This window comes from Sylvia atricapilla, chromosome 8 (assembly GCF_009819655.1).
Source record: "Sylvia atricapilla isolate bSylAtr1 chromosome 8, bSylAtr1.pri, whole genome shotgun sequence".
In the NCBI taxonomy this organism is placed as follows: domain Eukaryota; kingdom Metazoa; phylum Chordata; class Aves; order Passeriformes; family Sylviidae; genus Sylvia; species Sylvia atricapilla.
Genome location: NC_089147.1, coordinates 5,720,790 through 5,743,312, shown reverse-complemented (window position 1 = coordinate 5,743,312; position 22,523 = coordinate 5,720,790). Strand labels below are relative to the sequence as shown.

The following is a 22,523-nucleotide window of genomic DNA, read 5'->3' as shown; positions in this document are numbered from 1 at the left end:
GGCAAAAATGGGTGACTTTGGAAGACTCGCTGCCCTGTTTTAGGATGAAAAGAGGTATAAGCAATTTATATAAAGGGATTATATACCACTCTTCAGCTTTGGACCAGTCACAGAATTATATAGGGCCTCTCTGCATCACAGACCTAATTAGTTTTTAACCCAGATGCAGATGCTACCCACTTAAAATGTCTGAATTGTCAGTAAAAAATGAAGCACATTCCAAACTGTTATCTAAACAGGAACATTGGAATCTTTTTCTCTCCCTCCCTCTGATTTTTCAAACCCTCCTTCTCCACACCAGTGGGGTAGAAAGTGCAATGAAAGAAATGCAGCAGGAACAAAGGAAATGGAAGCTGGAGCAGGTGCCCTGTTCAAGTGACTTACTGCAATTTGTTGAGACCACAGCCCAGTCAGAAGTGAGCCCCACTGTGCCACTCCTTCTTTCCAAGAAGAAACACCTACACACCAGGACAGAGTGTAAACTGTGTTAGCAAGGACTGAGAGCTGAAAATGGGATAATTATGGGACACGAAGCCATCTCAACCCAAACTCTGTTAGGAACATAAAAGAGCTTTCAGCACACAGATTTGGTGTATTTGTAGAATATTTTTATTTTTTAGCTGAGAGACACAAAATAGGGTAGAGTTTAAGGCATGCAATCAGGCATGAAACGTCTCTTGCTTGTTTTGTGTGCTCATACCTTCAGTGTAAGGTCTGTGAAGAGGAATCTATCTTTAATCTCTACATAAAGCAACTCTGAGCACCAGCTGACAGCCTGAGGTTGGATGCAATGCTTACAGTTGTTCCTGGAATGAGGGATTTACTCCTGGGGAAACAGTTCTTTTTTCTGTCTGTGTGATTTGTTCTCTGCCACGTGGAGCAAGTGTCACCTATTTCCAGAAGCAAGTTTGTAATAATATCAACTTTCGCCACATATACACAAATTGCAGTTACAGACATCTGCTTGCATGGTTTTAATCTGATTGCCCTTTTACTGAAACATACAGATAATCTAAAGAATAGGAAAAACATCTTTGCTTTCTGAACATTGCAAGTCTACTTGTTGGTGTTGTAGAGGAATCAAAGAAACCCAGGCACCACAAAGAGAATGCTGCACTCAATTTTTTACCTCTGAGGTAAAAGAGCAACTTAAAGATTGAAAATTTTGTGGGTTAAGGTACATTAGGTTAGAAACATAATAGGTATTGAAACAAACGCCATAGGATTGGAGATGCTGCTAAAAAATACATTTCCATTTCAGTAACTTTTGTCTCGTGGTAGTGTAAAGCACCTTTGTGTCTACTCATGTGGGGCATTTGCTCTGAGCAAGCAAAGGCAGCACCTGATAGGGAGCATATTGCCAAGGAAATTGTTGCTCATAAGCAGCTACAAACTTATTTTCTCTCTTTAGCACCCTACCTTTGTTCATACGGCTCCTGGTTTTATTCTCTATTATTACCACTTTAAAACAGGATAGCCAAAGACTCTTCTCCCTTGCTCATGCATTTTTAAAATCAATATGATTAAAAATGAATCTGCTGTGCATCCATGTGATGAATGTGGTAAGAGCTCGTTCTGCATTTTTCCCATGGATGTCCCCTTGCTGAATTTTTCAATATCTCTAAGGCTAATGCAGCAAACACTGGGAAAATACAAATCCCAAGTCCTAAACTGTTTAAGCTGCCCACTCCCAAGGGCTTCAATGCTATCAGAAGTTCTGTCCTCTGCTGTGGCACGCATTAAGAGTTTGTTATTTCAGTGGATTTTCAAAAGAGGTAATCTTAAGATTACAAACACTTGGCAAGTCCAGAACTGGATCGTCCCATTTCCTAGGCTCCGTCAAAGGAGAGAAAAAAAAAAAAAAAGATTCATGCACATATTTAGCTCATTCTTATTCAGTAAAACATTGAAATACAGCTTAAGCATAAGGTCAAATACCACTGAAAGTGCCTGAAGTAATATGACTTCACCATCAAATCTTTCGAGAGCATACAAAGAACATTAACTCAGTGCATAAGAATCACACCTTACAACATGCATATGGAGGCACTGACCTCTTCTGACTTCCTAAAAATGAAGAGGGTATGGAGCTCTAGGGGAAGAATCAGAACTCCCATCCCCACTTTTGACTAGGGAAAAGCCCATGGAAACAATTTTCTTTACACAATACCTGCAAGAGCGGCTCAGAGATAAAAGAAACAATCAAGTCTGCCAAGGGACTTTGCATTCTAAAAATGACAAATAGATTTTAAATATTGATAGTGACAGCGTGTATGAAACATATCTGGCCTTTCTGACCAAAAATAAAAAAAAAAAAGCACAAAATGTTCAGAAGCTAACTGTGCATTTAGATTAGCCAACACATAAACAAAAGTTCAAGAGAAGCAGTGCAAAAAATGGAAGAGTAAATAATGAGAGAGTGGGAAACAGCCAGACTACAGCTGCGAAGCTTGTAAATAGAGCAAGTAGCTAATACACTTTCCCAGCTTAAAATGCAATTTAGTAACACTGCAGTGAATTAATCAAAAAATATATGAACAGAGGAAAAACTCTATGCCAAAATGTGCTTGTCAGTGCTGACACATTCCCGTGTGGACAACGTGGAATGCTCATCGGGAATTGCCTTTCTCTACCATCCTTTGATTGCACAGGGCAGAAATAAATTCCCCTTGCTCTCAAGGTGGATGGGAGAGTGGCTGAACCCCAAAACCAACTCCTTGTTCCACTGCAGCTCTCCAAAATCACAATTAGGAAACCCTGAAGTATTTGAGTGGGGCAAAAAATAAAAACCCCAGCAGGGTGATTTTAGCAGGAAAAAAAATCGAGTAAAACAAAACCAGATTTGGTTTGTTGGTCCTTTGCCAAAGCTGTGTTGCTGCACAGAGCAGGATTGTTCAGGAGACCTGGGAGTGAGCAGATGCCTCCTGATAGCAGCATCTGATGTCACACTGGTGTGAGGGACAAAGCCAAGCTTTGCTGAGATCAGTGTGCCCTGAGAGGGATACTTAATTATTTGCTGTCACATTTCCTAATGGCAGTTAGGAGTTCTGCAGAGATTCTGTCTCTTTTAGAGCCTTTGTTCCCAAGGGAATAGAGGTTATCTCATCCTCTGAAGAAGGTGATTGTCTAATGCAAAAAAAAAAAAAAAAAAAAAAAGGAAATTTAGGAGATACAAAAATGAAAATCATGAATAGGGAAGTGTTTTGATTCAGCAATAAAGGCAAAGCAAAACAGACATCACCCTGTAAGAACAAAATCACACAGGAAGAGACTGGATTCTACTGAGCTTAACCCTGAAAGATGCTGTCCCTTTATGATTAAATTTGCTGTGAATGACTCACCCACAAGCTAATGTGTAATGTACTCCTCAACTGCTTCTCCCAGCAGCTCAGGATGGAAAAGCTAGTCCCAAATAAAAATTACAAGGCAAAAATAAAAACCCAGCCACACTATCTCCCATTTCTCATCACCGAGATGCCTCACAAAAGAAAAGACAAGGATTTGAAAGCATTTTAACTTGTGAAATATGAAAGGCAATTCATGCAATGGAGGAATACCTCCGCCTTTTAGCTGGGAAACAGTCCTTCCATGGGTGCTTGGTTAATAGCTATCATGCAAAAAAACAATTAGTCATTCAAGCAATTAAGAAGGTAAGTATCTCCTAAAAAGGTTTTGAGCTTTCCAAGCCCTAAATGCAACTGCTATAAACCTAGACTGTTCCTGAGTGTAATTTCCTTGTTGTATTGCCTCTCCTGAAGAGATCCATTGTGTCTCATGTGTTGTAAATTCTTGATGCTCTTTTAGCTGCAGTCTGAGCCTCTGCTGAGTTCTCCTCTTGCTCCTCACTCTTCTTATGGTTTAGGAATATGTCTGACTTCAGGAAGCGGCTGTAGCTGTCATATTTCATGAGATTGAATATCTGGGAAGAGGGGGAAAAAGAGTACAAAGCAAATGACCTCAGTAAAATGAGATTTTAAATGAGAAGGGTGCATTAATTCCAATGTACTTTCATTCTGTTTGTAATAGAGCATTACTGCAGAGCAGGACATTTAGAAAAAATACATTTCCAACTCTCCAAGGGGCAGCAGGCAGCAAACAGTGCTGTGGGTTCCACGGTCACTGCTTGGCATTAACATCCACATTAGTTTAAAAATCAAATTACAGCTCTCACAACAGCCAACTTTGCACACCTACCACTAAAGGTGAGAGGTGCAATGCCTTGGTCAGTGAGAGGATGAGCAGATCCTCCTGCCAGGGTGTCTGCAAGGCATTCAGGGGGGCAAAGCAGAGCTTTGAAGAAAGAGAGGTACACTTCATGCACCTTTCCTTCTCTTGAATGTTGCAGAGTAACTCAGGCAGAGCACTGGGTAACAAAGGAAAGCCTCTAAATAATTTCTGAAATAAAATATAATTTACACAGATACTGAAACAACTGGTTTAGCCAATTACACCTATGCCAATCCTCCCATCCTTTTTAGACCAAATGCCAAGGCTCATCTCAGGCCAGATGAGAAATGTTGCAGGAACCTGCCACAAAGAGCTGAGCTGGTACAGATGTGTTTTCCCAGTTAAAGTGTGGTTTTAAATTGCAGGTGTAATTACACTTTTCACTAGGCCAAGAGCTTCTCACAGCCAGCATGGACACATGAAGTGCAGCTTTTTTCTCCCAGGGCTTGAGTTCAGGCTCATCCCTCAGCATAACTGCTGCTCTTCTATTTATATCCACTGCAGAGAAAAAAAAAATCCAAAAACTACAACTCTTTTGGAGTTTTCTGAAAACAAAAGGGTTGGGAGAGGAGCCTGGAATCTGTTCAGGTGTCAAGGTCAGGACTATATTTTGCTTGCTCTTGAAACAGAGGGGAAGGGAAAAAAGTAAACTTCAAAACTATAATTGAGGCAAAACCAAAGCCTCACCCTCAGTCTATTATTTCACTGCTGGAGCCTCTCTGAGTCATGTTTCAGGACTGATTCTTTTCTATGATACTCAGAATAACTGAATTTCCAAGACAAATTTCTGGATTCTGACCTGGAGATGTGGCCACTCCATGTGTGGATAACTCATCTTTACCTTTACAGGGCTCACTTCTAACTGAGAGGACAGTCAGGTAATACAGCTCTTTGCTAGGAGGAAAAAACCAATCTCAAACTGCTTTTTCCATTTCCCATCCTTAAGGAACTTGGACAGATACAGGCAAGCACCTAAAACTTGACTGTTCTTGTCTGTGCATTTGCTGAAGCAGCTCCCTTGCAAGTAAATTACCTGGTGGGTTTTACTAACCACTTTTTGTTTACATATTTAAATATTTAAGTTCACGTCTAAAACTGTGGAAATATTATTCTTTAAGCTACACATTGGAATATGAAAAAAAAAACCCACCAAAACATCCACTGTGTGTAGAGCCTGATCTTCAGGGTCTGGACTCTTCCTAAGTTAAGCAAAGTCAATTTACACCTCCTGGCACTGGGTAACTACAATATAATTAAATTTATCCAACCAGCTCAAGGAAAAAAGTTGTAAGGGAGACATTCCTTGTTAAAATGTCATGCCTGTGTTAAGAACTTAGGCCCCTCTTGTTCCTGGTATCACTTAAAGCATCTCCCAGAGAGAAAGAGCATTAAGATCAAAATCTTCTGCAGTCTGGTCAGCCAAATATACAGAGCAGAGCTCATAATCCTGTGCCAAAGCAGAACTCCATTTTCCCCTCTCTCTCTCCTCTCAGTGCCTTTGAGCAGCAGGAACATTTACTCCACAAGTATCCTGAAGCACATGGAATTCTCTGAACCACTCTAACACTTCATTCAGCACAAACAAATGGCTTGGGGTCAGTCAGGGCCACCCCATGAGCATCAGCCCACAGCCCACCAGCACCCCCAGCCAGAGCAGGGGCTCTCTGGAGAACTGAAGCTCTTGCTGTACACCAGTGGCCTTCCAGCTCTGCCTTTTTCTACTTCAGCCCCACAGAGCCAGCACTGGTTAACACTGCTCCTCAGAGAACAAATCACACCACTCCTCATAACTTTATAAGGATTGAAAACTGGAGAAGACCATAACTCTTCTGAGCCATTATCTAACAGCAATAAACAGGAGCTTCAAGCACTGGAAACTTGCAATGACCCATAAATGCTCTGCATTTGTTTTTAAAAGCTCACAGGATTTCTTCCCACACTAGTGGGATTCCTCTGCCACTGGTCCAGTGTGGTTCCAGTTCAGGTATTAGTAATTCTTGGCTCTTTATGTTCCTGTCATTTATAAAATAGCAAATATTTTAACTCCAGTATTCTCTCCAGCTTCACTCTCATAGTCACTCACCCTGAACTGCAGTGCTTAGATCTATCAGAGCATTTCCTTCCCTTCCCCCAAGTCAGAACTTTTCCATTAAAAAGTCTGTTTCTTCACATGGAAATTAGATTTCAGTTTAGACATTTCTACTGTCTTGGAATCTGCCTGAAAAACAGCAGAGCCTTTGCTCCTCAGGCCCCTCCAAGTGTCCAGCCAATGTATCCAATACCTGATTGGAATGGCCTGAAAATCATTTTAAATCACTGTGCTGTTTCTCCACAAAAGGAAAGAGCCAAATGGAAAATACAGGTAGTCCTGAGGATGGTACAGGAATTAAAAATAGTACTGCAAGTGCTGGAAAGCTGCAGATAAGAATGACTCACTTCATAACTTATGCTTTGAAATCAGCTAAATATCAAGAAAATTTACCACCTAAAGACATGCCTGCAAAATTTCTAATTTCTATCAGACCTCCCAAGTTCTTGAGGGAAAGGCAAAGCAGAGACCAACTCCTCTGGGTCTTGCACGTTGCAGAAGAGGAGGGTTTTCAGAAAATTGTGTTATATTCATATCAACATAAATACCAAAGCGAAGTCAAAATGAAGAAATTTGAGCTCTCAAGGAAACCAGTGGCAACTACAGAAACAAACATCAGCAATGACTCAGAACAAGTGAATACACAGGAAAACAAAGGCACTGAGTTAGTCAGGGTGATTCTCAAGCTACCCACGCAGGAACCCAAGAGAAAACTCCATCCAGTTTTCCAGGAAAGTCCTGAGTTGGAATTAGAATGATTGTACTGAGTCTCTTAGTTAATAGGTTGTAGTGAGATAGGGCCAAGAACCTGGAATATCTCAGAGGAGCTGCATTAATATCCCCAACACTGAAGCAACCCAGCTGTGTGCTTACCTGTTCAACCCATGGCTAGAAAGCAGAGTCCACTACAACCAGACAAAAATGAATGAAACTGTGTTATTGAAGTAAATAACTTTACCTGGTCCTGGAGCTTCTGAAACATGAGAGGGTGAGGTGTCTCCAGGATGGTCTCACTCAAACGGGACTGCCCTTCAACATTCACTTGGGAGGAGGCTTTACTGGACAGGAAAGTCATGTAAATCTCTTTAGCTTTTTCCTGCATCTGCAAAAGAATTAAAGGTTCTTTAAAGGATTGTTTGCTGTGGGAATGTTCTCTGTATCAGGTTTATCTCACTTGTGTATGCTCATTTGTACTGAAGAGGAATACCCCTGCAGGCCAAAAGCTACCCTGATATCAGTGAGAACTGCCAGAACTCAGCTCGTAGGTTACAGCAGGTTGGGATGATTGAATCTCAGCAGTAAAATTGGATTTTTGGGCAGTAAGCAGGTTTGAATCTCAGCAGCCAGTGTAAAACTGCTCAGCATCATCATCTACACCTCGTCTTTGCTTTCGAGACAAATGTTCTTCCTAACACATCATCAGCATGGGCAAAAAACCAGAGGAAATAAAGCTGGGGATTGACTACAAGGGAAAATTCAGTGAAGTTAGTGTATAACCCATGCTAATACCAGATAACATTGTCACACCACAGACTTTATCTTAACCACTACCTCAGAGCAGCTCACCTACAACACCCACTCCATGATTAAAGAAAACACCAACAACTTGGCTAATTGGCAAAGGTAAGACTCTCAACAGCCTCTGAGAGATGATAAATAAGGGCGTGAACTGCATGAAGCTGTTTGTTGGTGTTTGCCCTGATTTCAGAGCTCTTCCCTTGTCAAACCAGTAACAGCAATAACATCTTGACTCCACCAACATCTTTAAGCTTCAAAGCAGTGAGTGGCCACAACCCCCTGAAGTTCAGTGAAAGGCCCCTCAGCCAGATGGTTGGATGAGAGGAAGGCAGAGAGGGAGAAGAGAACCAAGCCAGGCAAGAGCCAAGCCCCCTGCTGCAATCTGAATTCTGCATGCTGGAAGCAACCCAGCAGCAGCTGCTCTGGGCCATGCCCAGCCCTGGGCACTCACCAGGGTCCCCAGGGTACCTCTAATGAGCAACCACAGCTCCAGAGCAAGCACCAGCTAAAGGGCTGTGCCTTTGATGGGAATAGATCTTGGAGAAGGAAACATTCAAACTCTGCCCATGAAGGAGTCTTGGAATTAGTTCCATGTTTTACATCTGGGGTACATTTACATTTGGGGGGAATTAGAAGAAAAGAGCTGGATGTGTTTGAGCATTCAGGAGGCCTAAAGACTTGGGGCTCTCTCACTGCTAAAGGGGACACTCATTCTCTAGTATTCCTTTTTAAAACTCATTATTCATCTGGTGGGTAGAACATTACGTGTCAAGTGCATCAAGGTCACAAAGAACTGTTTTGAACAATTTCCAACTTGCCTCACAGCTCAGGGAGGACTGGGTTAGCCACTTCTGTTCTAAATGAGCAATTAATCCAGGGGATCAAAGGTGTGACTGCTGTAAGAGGCAAAGTTAATGTCCTAATGCAGGCACAGTAAAGAGGCCTTCAGCTATTATTGCCTGAGCAGTTGTATTGCCAGTCCCACCTAAATAACTTTCAAACCCACTGTCCAATTTCAACCATACTTGAGAGGGGCAAAGGACTGAGAAAAAAAATTACCCTCCTGCTGAGTCAATGGAAAATCAGCAAGAGAAAAGAAAGGGAGAGGAAAAGCAGCACATGCACCAAGGGAAAATCTGCAGGATGTGCTCAAAAGTTATCTGCTCTGCTTGAACTGCCAGAATGTTCTTTACTGCTGGCTAATCAAGGCAGATGTAACTCCTCAGCAGCCCCTGCACAAGGTGCTGCTTGCCCAAGGACACAGGAGCTAAAGCAAAGAAAGAGCAGAGGGAGGCTTGAGAGGGAACACAAAACTAGAAGTAACTGTGAGGAAGTTTAAAGAGCATGGAGAGGAACAACAGGAGTGTGTGGGAGGCTGGTGAAACAGGGAGGCTCTTTGGATTTTGTGAGGAAGAATAACAAAGAAAGGAAGTGAAAGAGCTGTGGCAGGGAGAGGAGGCCACTGCAGAGACACAGAGGGCCTGGCTTTATAGCAGTGGGGAAACGTGGAAATGCACAGCTGAATGTTACAGGCTCTGCTGCAAATAGAACTGTGCTGCTACGTCTATGCTTCAGTAGTACAGCAGCTGATTAACTACAGCCTATAATTTGCTTTAAAAAGAAAGAACAGTTAAAGCTGCCAGTGTGCTCATACACCCCCCAAATGTCACTCAGGCAGAGCCAGGTTCAGGTGGAGGAGGCAGAGATTGTCCCTGTTCACTCGGTGGTATTCTCTGCTCTGCATCAGCCTGAAACCAAAGCCTCAGCACAGGGGACTCTGGAACTGAAACAGCCCTTACACTGGGACCCTGTTCACAGGTGGTTATTAAAGGATTCCTGGCAGTCCCCAGTCCCATCTGTGTGCTGTCCCAGTGCCTGTGCCAGATTCCCATTTGGAGTACAAAGTGCTGTCTGCAGCAACCCCCCTCGCTATTTCAAGTGGATGCAATATTCCTTCCCACTTCCTTCCCTGAGGTCAGACTCGGCTCCCAAGCATGTGTGGCTCCCCAGCGAGGTGAATGGGAGCCCCAGATGCTCAGCAGACCAGGCTCCCAGCACTCAGCAGCTGGGCAGCATTCCCCAGCCCTGCTGAACCCTTGCTGCATTCCACATGGAGAAGAAACTCCTGAACGTACTTTGTTCTAAAATCATTCGCTACAAAACCTCAACGTGGACATTTTGGTGGGTTTTAGCAATAGCTGAGAATATTCCCCGTTGTTGGAAGCATTTATGACAATGTGTAATTTATTTTTGAAGCTCAGCTGCAAGAGGAGAAACATTTAAACCCTGGGAAGCAGCATGACTGACATGTTGTTTATTTCATTAACAAGCACAAATGAAACAACATATGACTAACTGCAACAAAATATTTAAAGTGAAATTTTATTCCCTTATTCCCAGCACTGCCATCTCAGTAATTAAATACATGCCCTAACGCGAGGGGCCACATGGGTGGCAGCAGAGTTCACTGCCACAAGTGGACTTCAGCCAACTGCTTTCTCAATCTTCCCTAAACATTAAATTCATATTTTAACTTCAATTTTAAAGGAATATCCTGAGTTTTTGTGGGTTTTGGGGGTTTTTTTTAGCTACAGAGATGTGTCCTGAGCTGAGGGAGAAGTTGATGGGCTGAACCCAGTCCAGAGCAGCAATGCAGCCTGCCTGCTGCCTCGCTCTGCAGCTGCCAAAAATCTCCCCTGCTCCCTGAATCACCCACTCTGATGGAACAGCAGCCTGTACAAAACCAAACACTGCCCCAGGCTGGCAGAGAAAGGATGAAAGGAAACAATAAACATCCCGGGCACAATGGATGCTTAACCTTCAGGCAAGTTTAAACTGACCAAGCAGAGCCCCATGCCAGTGCTCTCACATCAAGTAACAAAAAGTTTATCTCAGCCTTTGGAAAGAGAGGGGGGGAATCCCATTAATAGAATCATGGAATGGTTTGGGTTTGAAATTACGGTAAAGCTCAGCTACTTCCACCCCTCTGCAGGGACAGGGGACATCTTCAACTAGATGAGATTTCTCAGAGCCCCATCCAGCCTGGCACTGAATGCTTCCAAGGATGGGGCATTGATCATCTCTGGGTTCCAGTGTGTCACCATCCTCACAGAAAAGAATTTCTTCCTTATACCAAATCTGTGTCAGTTTGAAGCCTTCTCCCTGTCCTGTCACTCCATTCCCTTGTCCCAGGTCCCTCTCCAGCTCTTTGAGCCCCTTTAGGCACTGGAAAGTCTCCCTGGAGCCTTCTCTTCCCCAGGCTGAACACCCCCAGCTCTCCCAGCCTGGCTCCAGACAGAGCTACTTCAGCCCTTGGAGCATCTCCGTGGCCTCCTCTGGACTCACTCCAGTCTGGGTTAAATTGCTATCAGCTTCATCTGACCAAGGGTCTCAGTGTCTGTGAGCTAATCTGTGTGGGAAACCAATTTCAAGGAGAAGCCAATTACAAAACAAGTACCAAAACTGTTTTTAGAAGACTGTGCATACAATAGAGAGATGCAAAGGGATTTCTGCAAGAGTCACTTTCTGAAGAAAAATCCACGCTTCACGCTACCATAAACACTGGAAAGATTTCTATTTTTAGTGCTTTTCCTAGCTTTGTAAATTATCTAAACAAAGCCACCCATAAGCAGTAGCTACAAAAATTTACTGTAAGTCTGTGGCATTCTAAAGCACATTTTTTCAGCCAGTTATAAGAATTTGGGTAACACCAGACTCCAGGCTGATCATACTGTGGAATGACTGGTACTGAATAATTAACCTAAATAAAACCTAGTTAAATCTCTGTCTGTTCATTTGGCAATTCACTGAAGGATTCACCAAGCCCCTAACCCTGTACATCACTTTAATATTTTCTGTACTGGCATCATGCCTTAGCAACCCTAAATCAGCTAAAAATATGGAAATTATTTAGCAAGGGAAAATACGATTGTTATCCCACTGAAAACATGGGACTTTACAGGAAAGTTGACTGACTGGTTGTTCTTTCCTCAAGACTTTCTGTGTTCGTGGGCCTTAATGAGGGAGGGAAGCAGCTGAATACACAAAACTGGAATTACTAAATGTTATAAAGGTCACAGTCAAATTGAACTTGCAAAAAATAGTATTGTTGTAGTTTTATGGATTTATCAATACCCAAAAAATACTCACAGTTAACCCAGCAAGTTGTTTTGAGGGGAATTTTTTTTTTCAGTGCAAAACACAGGATATTTACAGAAAATAGACTCCCCTACCCAAAATACATTGTTTGGAAAGACAGGGAAATTTTTTTTCGTTGTTGTTGAAAATCTGCTGGGAAACTCTTTTAGCTGACAATATTTGACTGGCCTTAAGAGAGGAACCCTGCAATCTGGACACAGCCCTCTTACACCAGCCCTTCATAACATCTCTCCTAGCCCAGCTCTCCCATCTGATTCCCATTGCTTGGCATTTCTGACATTCCTCCAAGCACAAATAATCCCACAGCACACTCCTGGAGAAGCTGGCAGCCCGTGGCTTGGACAGGAGCACTCTTTGCTGGGTTAAGACCTGGCTGCATGGCCCAGGGAGTGGTGGTGGAGGTTCTGCATCCAGCTGGTGGCCAGGCACCAGTGGTGTCCCTCAGGGCTCTGTGCTGGGGCCAGCTCTGTTCAGTATTTTCACTGATGACAGGGATGAGGGTATTGAGTCTTTCACTGGTAAATTTGCAGACAACACTAATCTGGGAGCGTGTGTTGATCTGTTGGAAGGGAGGTTGGCTCTGCAGAGAGATCCGGAATGGTTGGATGGATGGGAAGAGTCCAATAAGATAAACTTTAGTAAGTCCAAGTGTCAAGTCCTGCACTTTGGCCACAATAACCCCTGCAGCACTACAGGCTGGGGACACTGTGGCTGGACAGTGCCCAGGAGGAAAGGGACCTGGGGGTGCTGGTGACAGCAGCTGAACATGAGCCAGCAGAGTGCCCTGGTGGCCAATGGCCCCTGGCCTGGATCAGGAATGGTGTGGCCAGCAGGAGCAGGGAGGTCATTCCTCCCCTGTACTGGGCACTGGTGAGGCCACACCTCGAGTCCTGTGTCCAGCTCTGGTGTCTCAGTTTAGGAAGGACACTGAGTGCTGTGTCCAGCTCTGGTGTCTCAGTTTAGGAAGGACACTGAGTGCTGTGTCCAGCTCTAGCCCCTCAGTTTAGGAAGGACACTGAGTGCTGTGTCCAGCTCTGTCCCTCAGTTTAGGAAGGAGGTTGAGACACTTGAGCCCATCCAGAGGAGACAACAAGGCTGGTGAGGGGCTGGGAACACAAACCCTGTGAGGAGCAGCTGAGGGAGCTGGAATTGTTTATCCTGGAGAAAAGGAGACTCAGGGGTGACCTTAGCACTCTGTACAACCCCCTGAAGGGTGGCTGTGCTCAGGTGGGGTTGGGCTCTGTCTCCAGGCAGCATTGACAGAGTGAGAGGACATAGACTCAGGCTGCACCAAGGGAAAGGTGCTGGATATATGGGCTGGGTATTAGAAAAAGGGTTTTCACAGAAAGAGTAATAAAGTACTGGAATATTCTGTCCAGGGAGGTGGTGGAATCACCATCCCTGGATGTTTAAACAAAGACTGGATGTGGCACTCAGTGCCAGGGTTTAGTTGAGGTGTTAGGGCTGGGCTGGACTCGATGATCTTGAAAGTCTCTTCCAACCTGGTGATTCTGTGATTCACTTGGAAGAGGTTTAAGGGGCATTTTCCCACTCTTCATGGTGCCAAAATGTGCCCTTTGGCAAGAAGAGCTGCACTCAGGTAAAAATCATAAAAATGGAATTAAAAAAAAAAAATAAAGACCTCTAGGAGTCTGACTTTTAAGGACAGGGATACTCACTTGGAGTTTTGAAACTACTTCATACTCACAGAATGAGCTCTTAAAGAGCAAATAAATTTGAAATTTCTCAAGAAAATTACAAAACAAATAACAAAAAAAAAAAAAAAAAAAAAAAAAAAAAAAAAAAAACAGACACAAAACTTTTTGAGAAACAAGCAAACAAAACATGGTACATACTTCAGGCCTGACTCTATGGGCTTCAAAGTCTAAATGGGAAAGTGGATCCTGTGTTCCTGGTGGATTTAAGTGTAAGCAAAGATCCAAGCAGTGGAAAAAAAAACCTTACTGGAGGTTCCTGGTTGCAAAATTTTCCAACAGATTATTTCCTACTGGAAAGATAGAGCTGTCATCAAAATGAAAAGGCTCTGCAGGTATACATCAATTTGGATAAATATTTAAGCAAAGAAGTTTAAACAGATCCCTTTTGTTTTGTAACTTGTAATTTGATAAGGCCAAATGTTTCTTTTCGGTGCTGTAAAATATTTTTGTTTGGGCCATTTGTTATTTTTATGTCCCACTAAGATATCACAGTGGTGTAAATTTCCATGTAATAGCTGCTGTGGTCTAAAAAAGCTCTGAATGAAATATCTTTATATTTGCAAACAAGATGATGCAGCATCGCTGAATTAATAAAACTTCTGCTACTCCCTAGAAACTACAAAAAGTTCAGTTTTCAAAACACGGGAAACTTGACAATTTCAGCACTTTGTTTTGATTTGAAATAGAACCAGCTTTGCTTCCAAACAATTCCACCAGGATGATTTTAGTGCAATTTCTTCAAATATATTTATTTGCATTCACACGAAGCACATTTTGCAACAGAGATGTTTTACCTCCAGCTCTGCTAAGCAAACTTTGTTGACAAGTAGAATTTATTTAGCAAACATACCTGCTTTTTTCCCTGCGTTTTCTTAAATTCTTCACATGCTAACCAGAACAAAACATTTTCTTCACTAAATTCCTTCTTTAAAAATTCCTAGGAAAGGGAAAAACAAACACACAAAGGTTAGGATCCAATTTCTCACTTGTTTTTTTCCTCTTCCTACTACAGCTGCTAGAACTAGAAGCTGCCTACAATTAACTTTGCCATGAGTTTACCCAACCCAATGTGAGAGAAGCACTGCATTTGTGCATCTGCAGGACTGACACTGAACACTGATTTTCTGCACTTTGAAAGCACATTCCAGGAGGAGGATGGGCTACATCTAATCTCAGACCGTATCAGTAACTAACAGGAATTGTTTCTTCAGTCTCCCTTAAATAACTCGAGCACTTTTTACAGCCACTGCTCAAAGGGAAATCCAAAAATATATGAATTCGTTACCAGGTAAGTAAAATGAACTATTTTAATGAGAGTCACAAAGCACTTGGGATTCTCACGTAGCACATTTCTGACTTTTGCAATGAGTAAAATCTCTACAAATGAAAGTGTTTCTAAATGTTGTTATCAGTGGCAATAAATTCACTTAAACAAACTGAAGCAGAAGATGTAGCTGTGTTCTCTATGCTGTTTAAACACAGCACATTCCTCCAAAAGTGAGGCATGCTTTAAAAGGGGAAAAAATGTACATTAAATTTATTTATGAAATGTAATGACTGAAACTTTTATAGCTCTGAGATCATCAGTTTTCTCCTTCAAGTGTTAGAAAACAGAGACTAAGTAATGCCTGGAATTAAACAGCACCAAGATTGACTCTTTTTTTTCCTTTTTTTTTTTAAGAATTTAAAATCAGCATTTTGTAATTCTTGTTTGCCTCACTTTTCAAACCAGACTGGCAGGAAACCATTTTATCCCAGTGCATTTTATCAGTATGGTGTGGCAAAAGCACTTTCAAGAAAGCAGTTCCTATTCTTACATCTAATATGGCAAGAAGGCCTTGAAACACCAACTCACCACCCTCACCTAATTAAACTTCAAGCCATTTTGAGCTGCACCAGCCCACACTTTGTAGTAAACTGAAAGGGAATATTTTCAGCAGAGCTGCTACACACAGAGCAAGAGCCACAGAGTCATCAGATTGCTCCTGGTAACTCACTGCTCAAGGACAAGGAGTGAGACTGAGAGCCCAGGATCCCAGTGATAAATAATGCCTGGCAGGAGGGATCAGCAGCTCAGGAACTGCACTTTATCCAACAGCAACTTGTTAATCCTTGCAAGACAGCATAGATCTCAGCAGGAAGGTGCAGCCAAAAGCCTTTGCACGTGCCTTTTGAGCACAGGCTGCAGTGGCAGGGGGCAAAAAGGTGCCACCTCAGAAGCTCTGCTCAGGGCACATATCTAGGGGGATGTGTGCCTCTGTTCACAGTGCTGGCACTGCTGCACCCTTCGTGCTGAGGCTCATTGTGCTTTAAACCCCGGATTTGGCGCTGTGTAAATATCCATATTTAATATATCGACCCTAAACCGTTTCACTCCTTCCGGGTCCTCGAGGAGGTTCTCCAGGGACGTGGCCCATCTCGAGGTGCCTTTCAAGGGTTGGTGGCTGCTGCTTGGGTGGCCCTCACCGTCATTTATCTCTGGGGAAAAGAAGAAAAAAGAAAAAACAGCATATTCTTTAGAAAAGACAAGTATCAGCCGCATGGGTGTCTCCCCCATTTCCTCCTGCACTCCTGATTTCAGCTGCTCTCTTTGAAGGAAACACCATAAAATTGAAAATAAGCACACATACGTACAGACACTTGAAATCTGCTTTGTCTGCAAGGAGGCAAAAAATTCCTTACAGCCACATAATTCATGAGCATGTAAGGAAACAGTGTTTGTTTTATAGGAGTTCAAGCCTGGGGAACACAATGACCACTGTCCATATTTTGCTCTGGCACTCTCAACAATGTTGGCTTCTCTAAAGGAACTTCTGGTCAGCCACACACGTGAAATTTATTTTTAAGAAGAGAACCATCACTGAGAGCTAGATGCTTGGTAAAAGCAGAGAGAGAAAGAAAAAGAATGTCTTGATTAGCAGGAGAACCAGTCCAAGATATTAACCCAGTCCAATGGGAGAAAACACACCCAGCAGAAGAGTCTCCAGCTGAGTCAAGGTGGTTTTGGGCAAGAGGGTGATTTTACTGTTTGTTTCCAAGTCCTGAAATTCTCCTTTATAAGGTGTACTGGACTGTGCCCACATCTGACCTGCCAGCCAGCCTTCTCACAGACAGCAAAGACGGAACACAATTTTTATTTCCTCTGTCCCAGGAACAAGTGCATTTCATTCGAGGCTGGTGATGGCAAAAAAACCCCATTTGCTGGCTACACTTCAGAAAACCTATTACTTGAAAAAACTCCAGGAATGCTGTTGCTCATCTGAAAAACACTAACACAGGCATAAAGTGCTCAGCCTCCTCTCCTCTTAACACACAAAACGCCCTGGGAACACAGGAGGGAAGTCAGAAGGATAAGAGCTGCACTACAGGTCACTATGCACTGGAGGGATGCACAAAACTCTTACTGTAATCAGTAGAGCTTCTATTTATATAACTCCTTCATTTCTCCCTACCAACTTACTGGAAATCTGGATAACTTCTGCTTAAGCTCTGCTTTTAAAAACCCTAAAAACCCTTCTTTCACCACGAAATTAATCCTCACTAAGTATCTCAAAAAACTCTCTGTGCAGAAATACACACACACATATATATATAGATATATACACATAAATAAAAATACACACTAGCAGATGCCCTTTCCAGTTGGTGACTGGAAATAATGCTGAGATTAAAGCCCCACAGAATATTGGCATGACAGCAGAGGCTCCTGAGTTTTGGTTGGTAGGGACCTGTGGAGTCTGTTTGTTTTACCAACTGTTCTAAATGAACAAACATCTCTTCTGCCTTGATAGGAGAGGTGATTTTGTTCTAGAAACTAACTGCTAGTTTAAAGGTCAGGAGCCAGAACCTAAGGATCGTCCCCAAACCACAGCTGCAGCCTTCACATGTGACAAGAGCACTGTGAGTTAACACTGCCTCAGTTTGCTCCCCTTCATGCAAAAGGATGTGGTTCTTGATTAGCACTTGCAAAATTTATTTTAGAAACCTGACTCAAAGTATTTGGGCATCTAATCTCAGTAAAATCTGTGAGATTTGAGTAGGAATGGCCAAGTGCATCGCAGCAGAACACAAAACCCTCTGAGGAGCTCAGGGATGTTGTTATATTCACACTCACCTTGGAGAGGGATGGCAGCTCTGTGTGTGCAGCAGCTCGTGGCCTGCAGAACCAGGCCATTCCCTCACTGAGCATAGGATTTAGCACACAACAGAAGGGGGGAACATTTGATTCCCAGCATTTCTTTTCCAGCCAAATCTAAGTGGGCACTGATGATTACTTTGAAAAGCAGATGTTTCAATGAGCCAGTGCAGACCCAGGCCCTTGAAAACCTTAAAAAAAAACCCAATTTCTGGTGAGCAAAGGCCACCAGAAGTCCTTCCACAAACCCAGGATACATCAATCTGCTTCTCTTCTGCTGCTTTGACTGATGTTCCATTTTACTGCTGGCCATTCTCTATCCTCTTGGATCATCATTTTCCCATCTTCCTCTCACTTCCAGCCCACCCAGCACAGCCCAGCTCTACCCCTCCATTTATGTTCTGCCCCTTCTCTTCCTTGTCAGCCTCCAAACCTGTTCCTTCTACTCCCCTTTCCCTGCATTCTCCTCCTACAGCCTTAATAGAACAAAATTTGTTTTTTTTAAGGGAGGACCTACATGACATCCTCCTAGGTCCATTCTGCTAAGCCTCTATGGAACACTGTCACTCAGTTTATTTCCTCACTTAACCAGCTCCCCACAACCCCAAAAATACTGCGGTACAGAGACAAGGGTTGTCTGTCCATTGCAAACCTTCCATTTACTCCTTGTCTCATTTATCCAGTTGATTCCATTTATCCCTTGCCTCATTTATGTCCCCAGAGCAGAGGCTGTGGGATGTCTCAGGTTCTGGGCAGCTCCAGGTCCACCAGAGGTGCAATTGTAGCTCACTCCAGGCTGGGCACCATTAATCCCCACATTCAATTCTCCTCTGCAACCACCAGAAAACACCAACATTCCCCTTCAGCACAAACATAAATAGGCTGCACATAACAGTAGGAAGCACCCTGAAATTTTATGAGGCTATTAAAACTGCTGGGTATTTTTATTATGTCCCATTAAATATGCCATCACCGACATTTATTCTAATACAAAAGTGACCTGACATCCTTCCCAGTCAGGATGATGACTTCCCGCTCCATGTGCTGGTTTTATGCAGCAGATTTGATATGTGATTTTCAGAATGTTTTTAAAAGACAGGAAGGAGGCTTTCCCCACAAATGACTCCAGAAGCTGATCCCCACATCTATCTCTATTACTAAATTACCTTAAAAATGATACTTTCACTGAAGTGCAAATTAACGAGTCTGAAACGATTCATTTGAGGAGGTAACACAGCAGTGTAGTTACATGAATGATCCTCCTGACACCTATTTATCTCTGATATTTATAAAAAGATAACTTTCTCCTGTTAAAACCATCTACTGACAAAGTTAAGTAATATAGCCTTGGAAACAACAAGCTTGATACCATTGTTTAACAACAACCAAAACGTACATACATTTGTATGATCATTTAAATGAGGAAGGCAGACATTTGCTGTTACTAAAAAAACTGGGAGATAATTTTGTGCATCACAAAGGGCATGACAAAATGGCAGTTCCCCCACCAATATTTCTGTAAGAGTAACACACAGAATATGCATCAGACGATGAACAGGCAAACCACATTTCTGACATTCCGGTCCATATATTACATTATGACGCGCTAATTAAATTTCAGAGCAGAGCTCGCTGGCTTTAACACGGCTGAGAAAGCAAGAGGCAGAGAAAGGCACGCAGGGCAGAGCACAGTTGTAAGAGTTTCTGCTGAAACAAACTTTCCACTGAGTTGGAGATCTGCTGCGGAGACACGACCGCTCGCACGATGTGCGGGGAGCAGCCAGCTGCTCCTAGCAAGGCAGCGAGCGATTAAGTGCTTCTTTTAGCGGCACCATTCTTCAGAGCACTCCGTGCTAAGCCAGCAGCCAGGCAGTTGCATTATCTGGAGCATTATTTTAGAGGAGAACCTCGCAGGAGCTGCCTTCCCATCACACAATGGCACTGCAGCAGCCGCCTGCGGATAAAGGCTCTTTGTGCGCGGCAGAAGGGTAAGTGCAGCGCTAATAACGCCGCGATTATCAGCGTTATTCTGAGAGTGCTATCAAAGATGCCAAATGTTTGCATCCCCCCAGCAGGAACTTGGACAGAAATCGCAGGGAGTATCAATACCATCGATATATACAACTTTGCAGGCAGAACTCACAGCCGTGGCCCTTGTTTTTGACAAGCACGGAGAGGAAAAACCTGCGGGAGCCCATCAAACGGAGCGATTCAGTCCCGGCTAATTGAGTTAGACATGCTGATCCCTCTGCCTTCCAGGAGCACTGCACACTACAGCGCTTTCCCAAGCTGCTGCCACTCTCCAGCTGTTGATACCGTGGCCTTTGTGGCACCATATCGAGCAGCACAGCCTCCCACCCTTCACACAATCCTGCTGGACACATCCCTGCCCAGCCGCCTGCTCTGCCCATCTCCCTGCCGCACACACCTTCTGCACAGTCCCTGACAGACAGCAACTGCCACACGGACAGTCACAGTGACAAAAGCACCATGCAAACGGCATATTCCTCACTCTGTGTTTAAGCCTTGAGGTACAACAAGAAAAGCCACTTCCATTTCTTTTTTGAAGAACTTCTGACCACTCCTCCCCTCGTCCACCTGGATCATGAATCTGCAAGCCACGAGCCTTTATTATTACTTGAAAAGCACTCTGAATACCTTGTCTTGTCCTACGGTCACCAGAATGCCTACCCAGCAACAATCACCAGTCTGGAATTAATAAATCCAAGGTAGCAAGCAGTGGGAAACATCATAAGCAAGCAGCTGAAAAGGGAAAATTCCCTTACTTTCCATGTATCCAAGCATCAGGGGATGAATCCTCGCACAACAATTCTGTCCTAGTAGCAGCTGAATTTTAGACCTTTTCGCTAGAGCAGAGGCGTCCTTCGCACGCGTGGGGTGCTCAGCGCATGAGCCTCAACATCCTCTTTTGACTGTCTCTAGCAACAGATGGCTACTGGATTCCACTTTTAACTATAAGGAAGGAAACTAAAGGGACGTTCCTCTTTTGTAGCATCTCTGGAAGTGTTCACCAGACATATAGCCTTTAAAAACCCCCTCCCCGACTCCCCACTCCAAAAAAAAAAAAAAAAAAAAAAAAAACACCAAAAAACCCCAACCCAAAAAAACCCCAGAAAACCCAAACAACTCCAGACAAAGATCTCACTTGGCTTTTCTTAGAAAGATTGCAACTTCTTCCGGCACATCACAAAACACAGCGTTATTTTCTAGGATTTGGAGATTGCAACTGTTTCCCCAAACGTCTCAGCAGCGGCAGATACCAGAACTCAGGAACCGACAGACATCGGGGTACAAAACACAATCGCGTTACAGCGCCTGTCTACACAGGGATCGTGCTACTTTACTACTCCTCGGAAATCTCCATTCCAGCTAGAAACCCTCCCTCCAAAGGCAAACTCCTCAAAGTCAATTCGGAGTTCGAGCAGCCGCGCTCTGATGTCCCGCGCTGTCGCCTCGGCCCCGGTAACAGCGGCAGTTCCGACTCAAACTCGGCGGCCGAGGCACGAGCCCGAGCAGGAGCCAGTTCCCTCTTCCGCGCTCAGGGGAAGCGCGGCGCGGCTCCCCCGGCGCGCCCCGAGCGCGCATCCCCGCGGCTCGCCGAGGGCCGGAGGGGCCCCGAGCAGCCCCGGCGCCTCCGCCCGCGGGGCCCAGGGACCTCCGTGAGCCCCGCGCTTCCCCGTGCCCGGAGCACAGCCAGCCCGGAGCACAGCCAGCCCGGCCCGGAGCACAGCCGGCCCGGAGCACAGCCGGCCCGGAGCACAGCCAGCCCGGCCCGGAGCACAGCCAGCCCGGAGCACAGCCGGCCCGGCCCGGAGCACAGCGCAGCCCGGAGCACAGCCAGCCCGGAGCACAGCGCAGCCCGGCCCGGCGCGTCCTCGGCGGAGGCGGCCGCGGGCTCGCCCGGGGGTCGCCGGCCCCGGTCCCCGTTACCTGAGGGCGGCCTCTTCCTGCTGAGCCGGCTCACGGCCCGGTTGAACATCCCGGGCGCCGCTCGGCCCCGCTGCCGAGCCCGAGGGCGGCCGCGCTGCCCCGCCCCGCCCCGCCCCGGGGAGCGGCGCCAGCCCCGCACCTGCCCGGAGAGCCCTCGGAGCCCGGCACAGGCACCGCCCGTGGCACCGGCGGGTTTCAGCCCTCGCTCCCTTCCCCTCCTCGGCCTGAGCCCCGCCTTCACAGCCCTGTTACCTCCGTGCGCCCACCCTGCTCATCCATCCCTCCTCGAACTCTTCCCGGCTCGAGCTCCCCGCTCCGCAGTGTGCTCCTGCCATCGTGGACACGGGACACCAGTGTCCCTGTCCCACTCGTCAGCCATCAACCACCCTCCTGTCTTTGCTTTAGCCACCTTGGAGCAGGCGCAAGAAGCAACAACACTTGCCCAAAACGGGCACCTTCATGAAATTGTGTTCTGTCTTACCAAACAGACATGCCAAGCTTTTTGTGTTGGAGTGACTCCTTTGCTCTTCCAACGTTTCAAAAGACAATTATTTCTGAACAGAAAAGTGCAATTACAATTTTAACAAAGGTACTTTCACTTTCAGAAATAACGTTTTTACCGATATATTTGTTCAAAAATCCAGCATGTGAGAAGTTTGTGTAATTCTGACAAAGCTGCAAGCCATCAAACAGACAATTACCTCAGCGAAACAGTAGTGGGAGGCAA

The 22,523-nt window shown here is 44.7% G+C and overlaps 1 protein-coding gene across 2 annotated transcripts; it reads right to left on the bottom strand.

Annotated features, from left to right (window-relative positions):
- Positions 1 to 606: 606 nt before the first annotated feature.
- RGS10 (regulator of G protein signaling 10) lies at positions 607 to 21,891 on the bottom strand. Of its 2 annotated transcripts, none has more exons than XM_066323486.1 (5): positions 21,797 to 21,891; positions 16,070 to 16,188; positions 14,561 to 14,647; positions 7,275 to 7,418; positions 607 to 3,919 (listed from the first exon to the last, which is right to left on the bottom strand). In XM_066323486.1, the coding sequence occupies exons 1-5, from the start codon at positions 21,843 to 21,845 to the stop codon at positions 3,773 to 3,775; spliced, it is 546 nt and encodes a 181-aa protein (XP_066179583.1). In that variant the 5' UTR covers positions 21,846 to 21,891; the 3' UTR covers positions 607 to 3,772. The 2 variants fall into 2 exon arrangements, with proteins under 2 accessions (XP_066179583.1, XP_066179584.1); XM_066323487.1 differs by lacking the exon at positions 21,797 to 21,891 and adding an exon at positions 20,632 to 20,924.
- Positions 21,892 to 22,523: the final 632 nt, after the last annotated feature.

Bases quoted from the DNA above. Each gene is read 5' to 3' on its own strand.
- RGS10 (XM_066323486.1), bottom strand. From the start codon at position 21,845: ATGTTCAACCGGGCCGTGAGCCGGCTCAGCAGGAAGAGGCCGCCCTCA. The intron at 7,419-14,560 runs GTATGTTTGCTA...ATTCTTTTGCAG, and splicing joins AAACGCAGGGAAAAAAGCAG to ATGCAGGAAAAAGCTAAAGA. The intron at 3,920-7,274 runs GTAAAGTTATTT...CCCTCTTCCCAG, and splicing joins TTCAGAAGCTCCAGGACCAG to ATATTCAATCTCATGAAATA.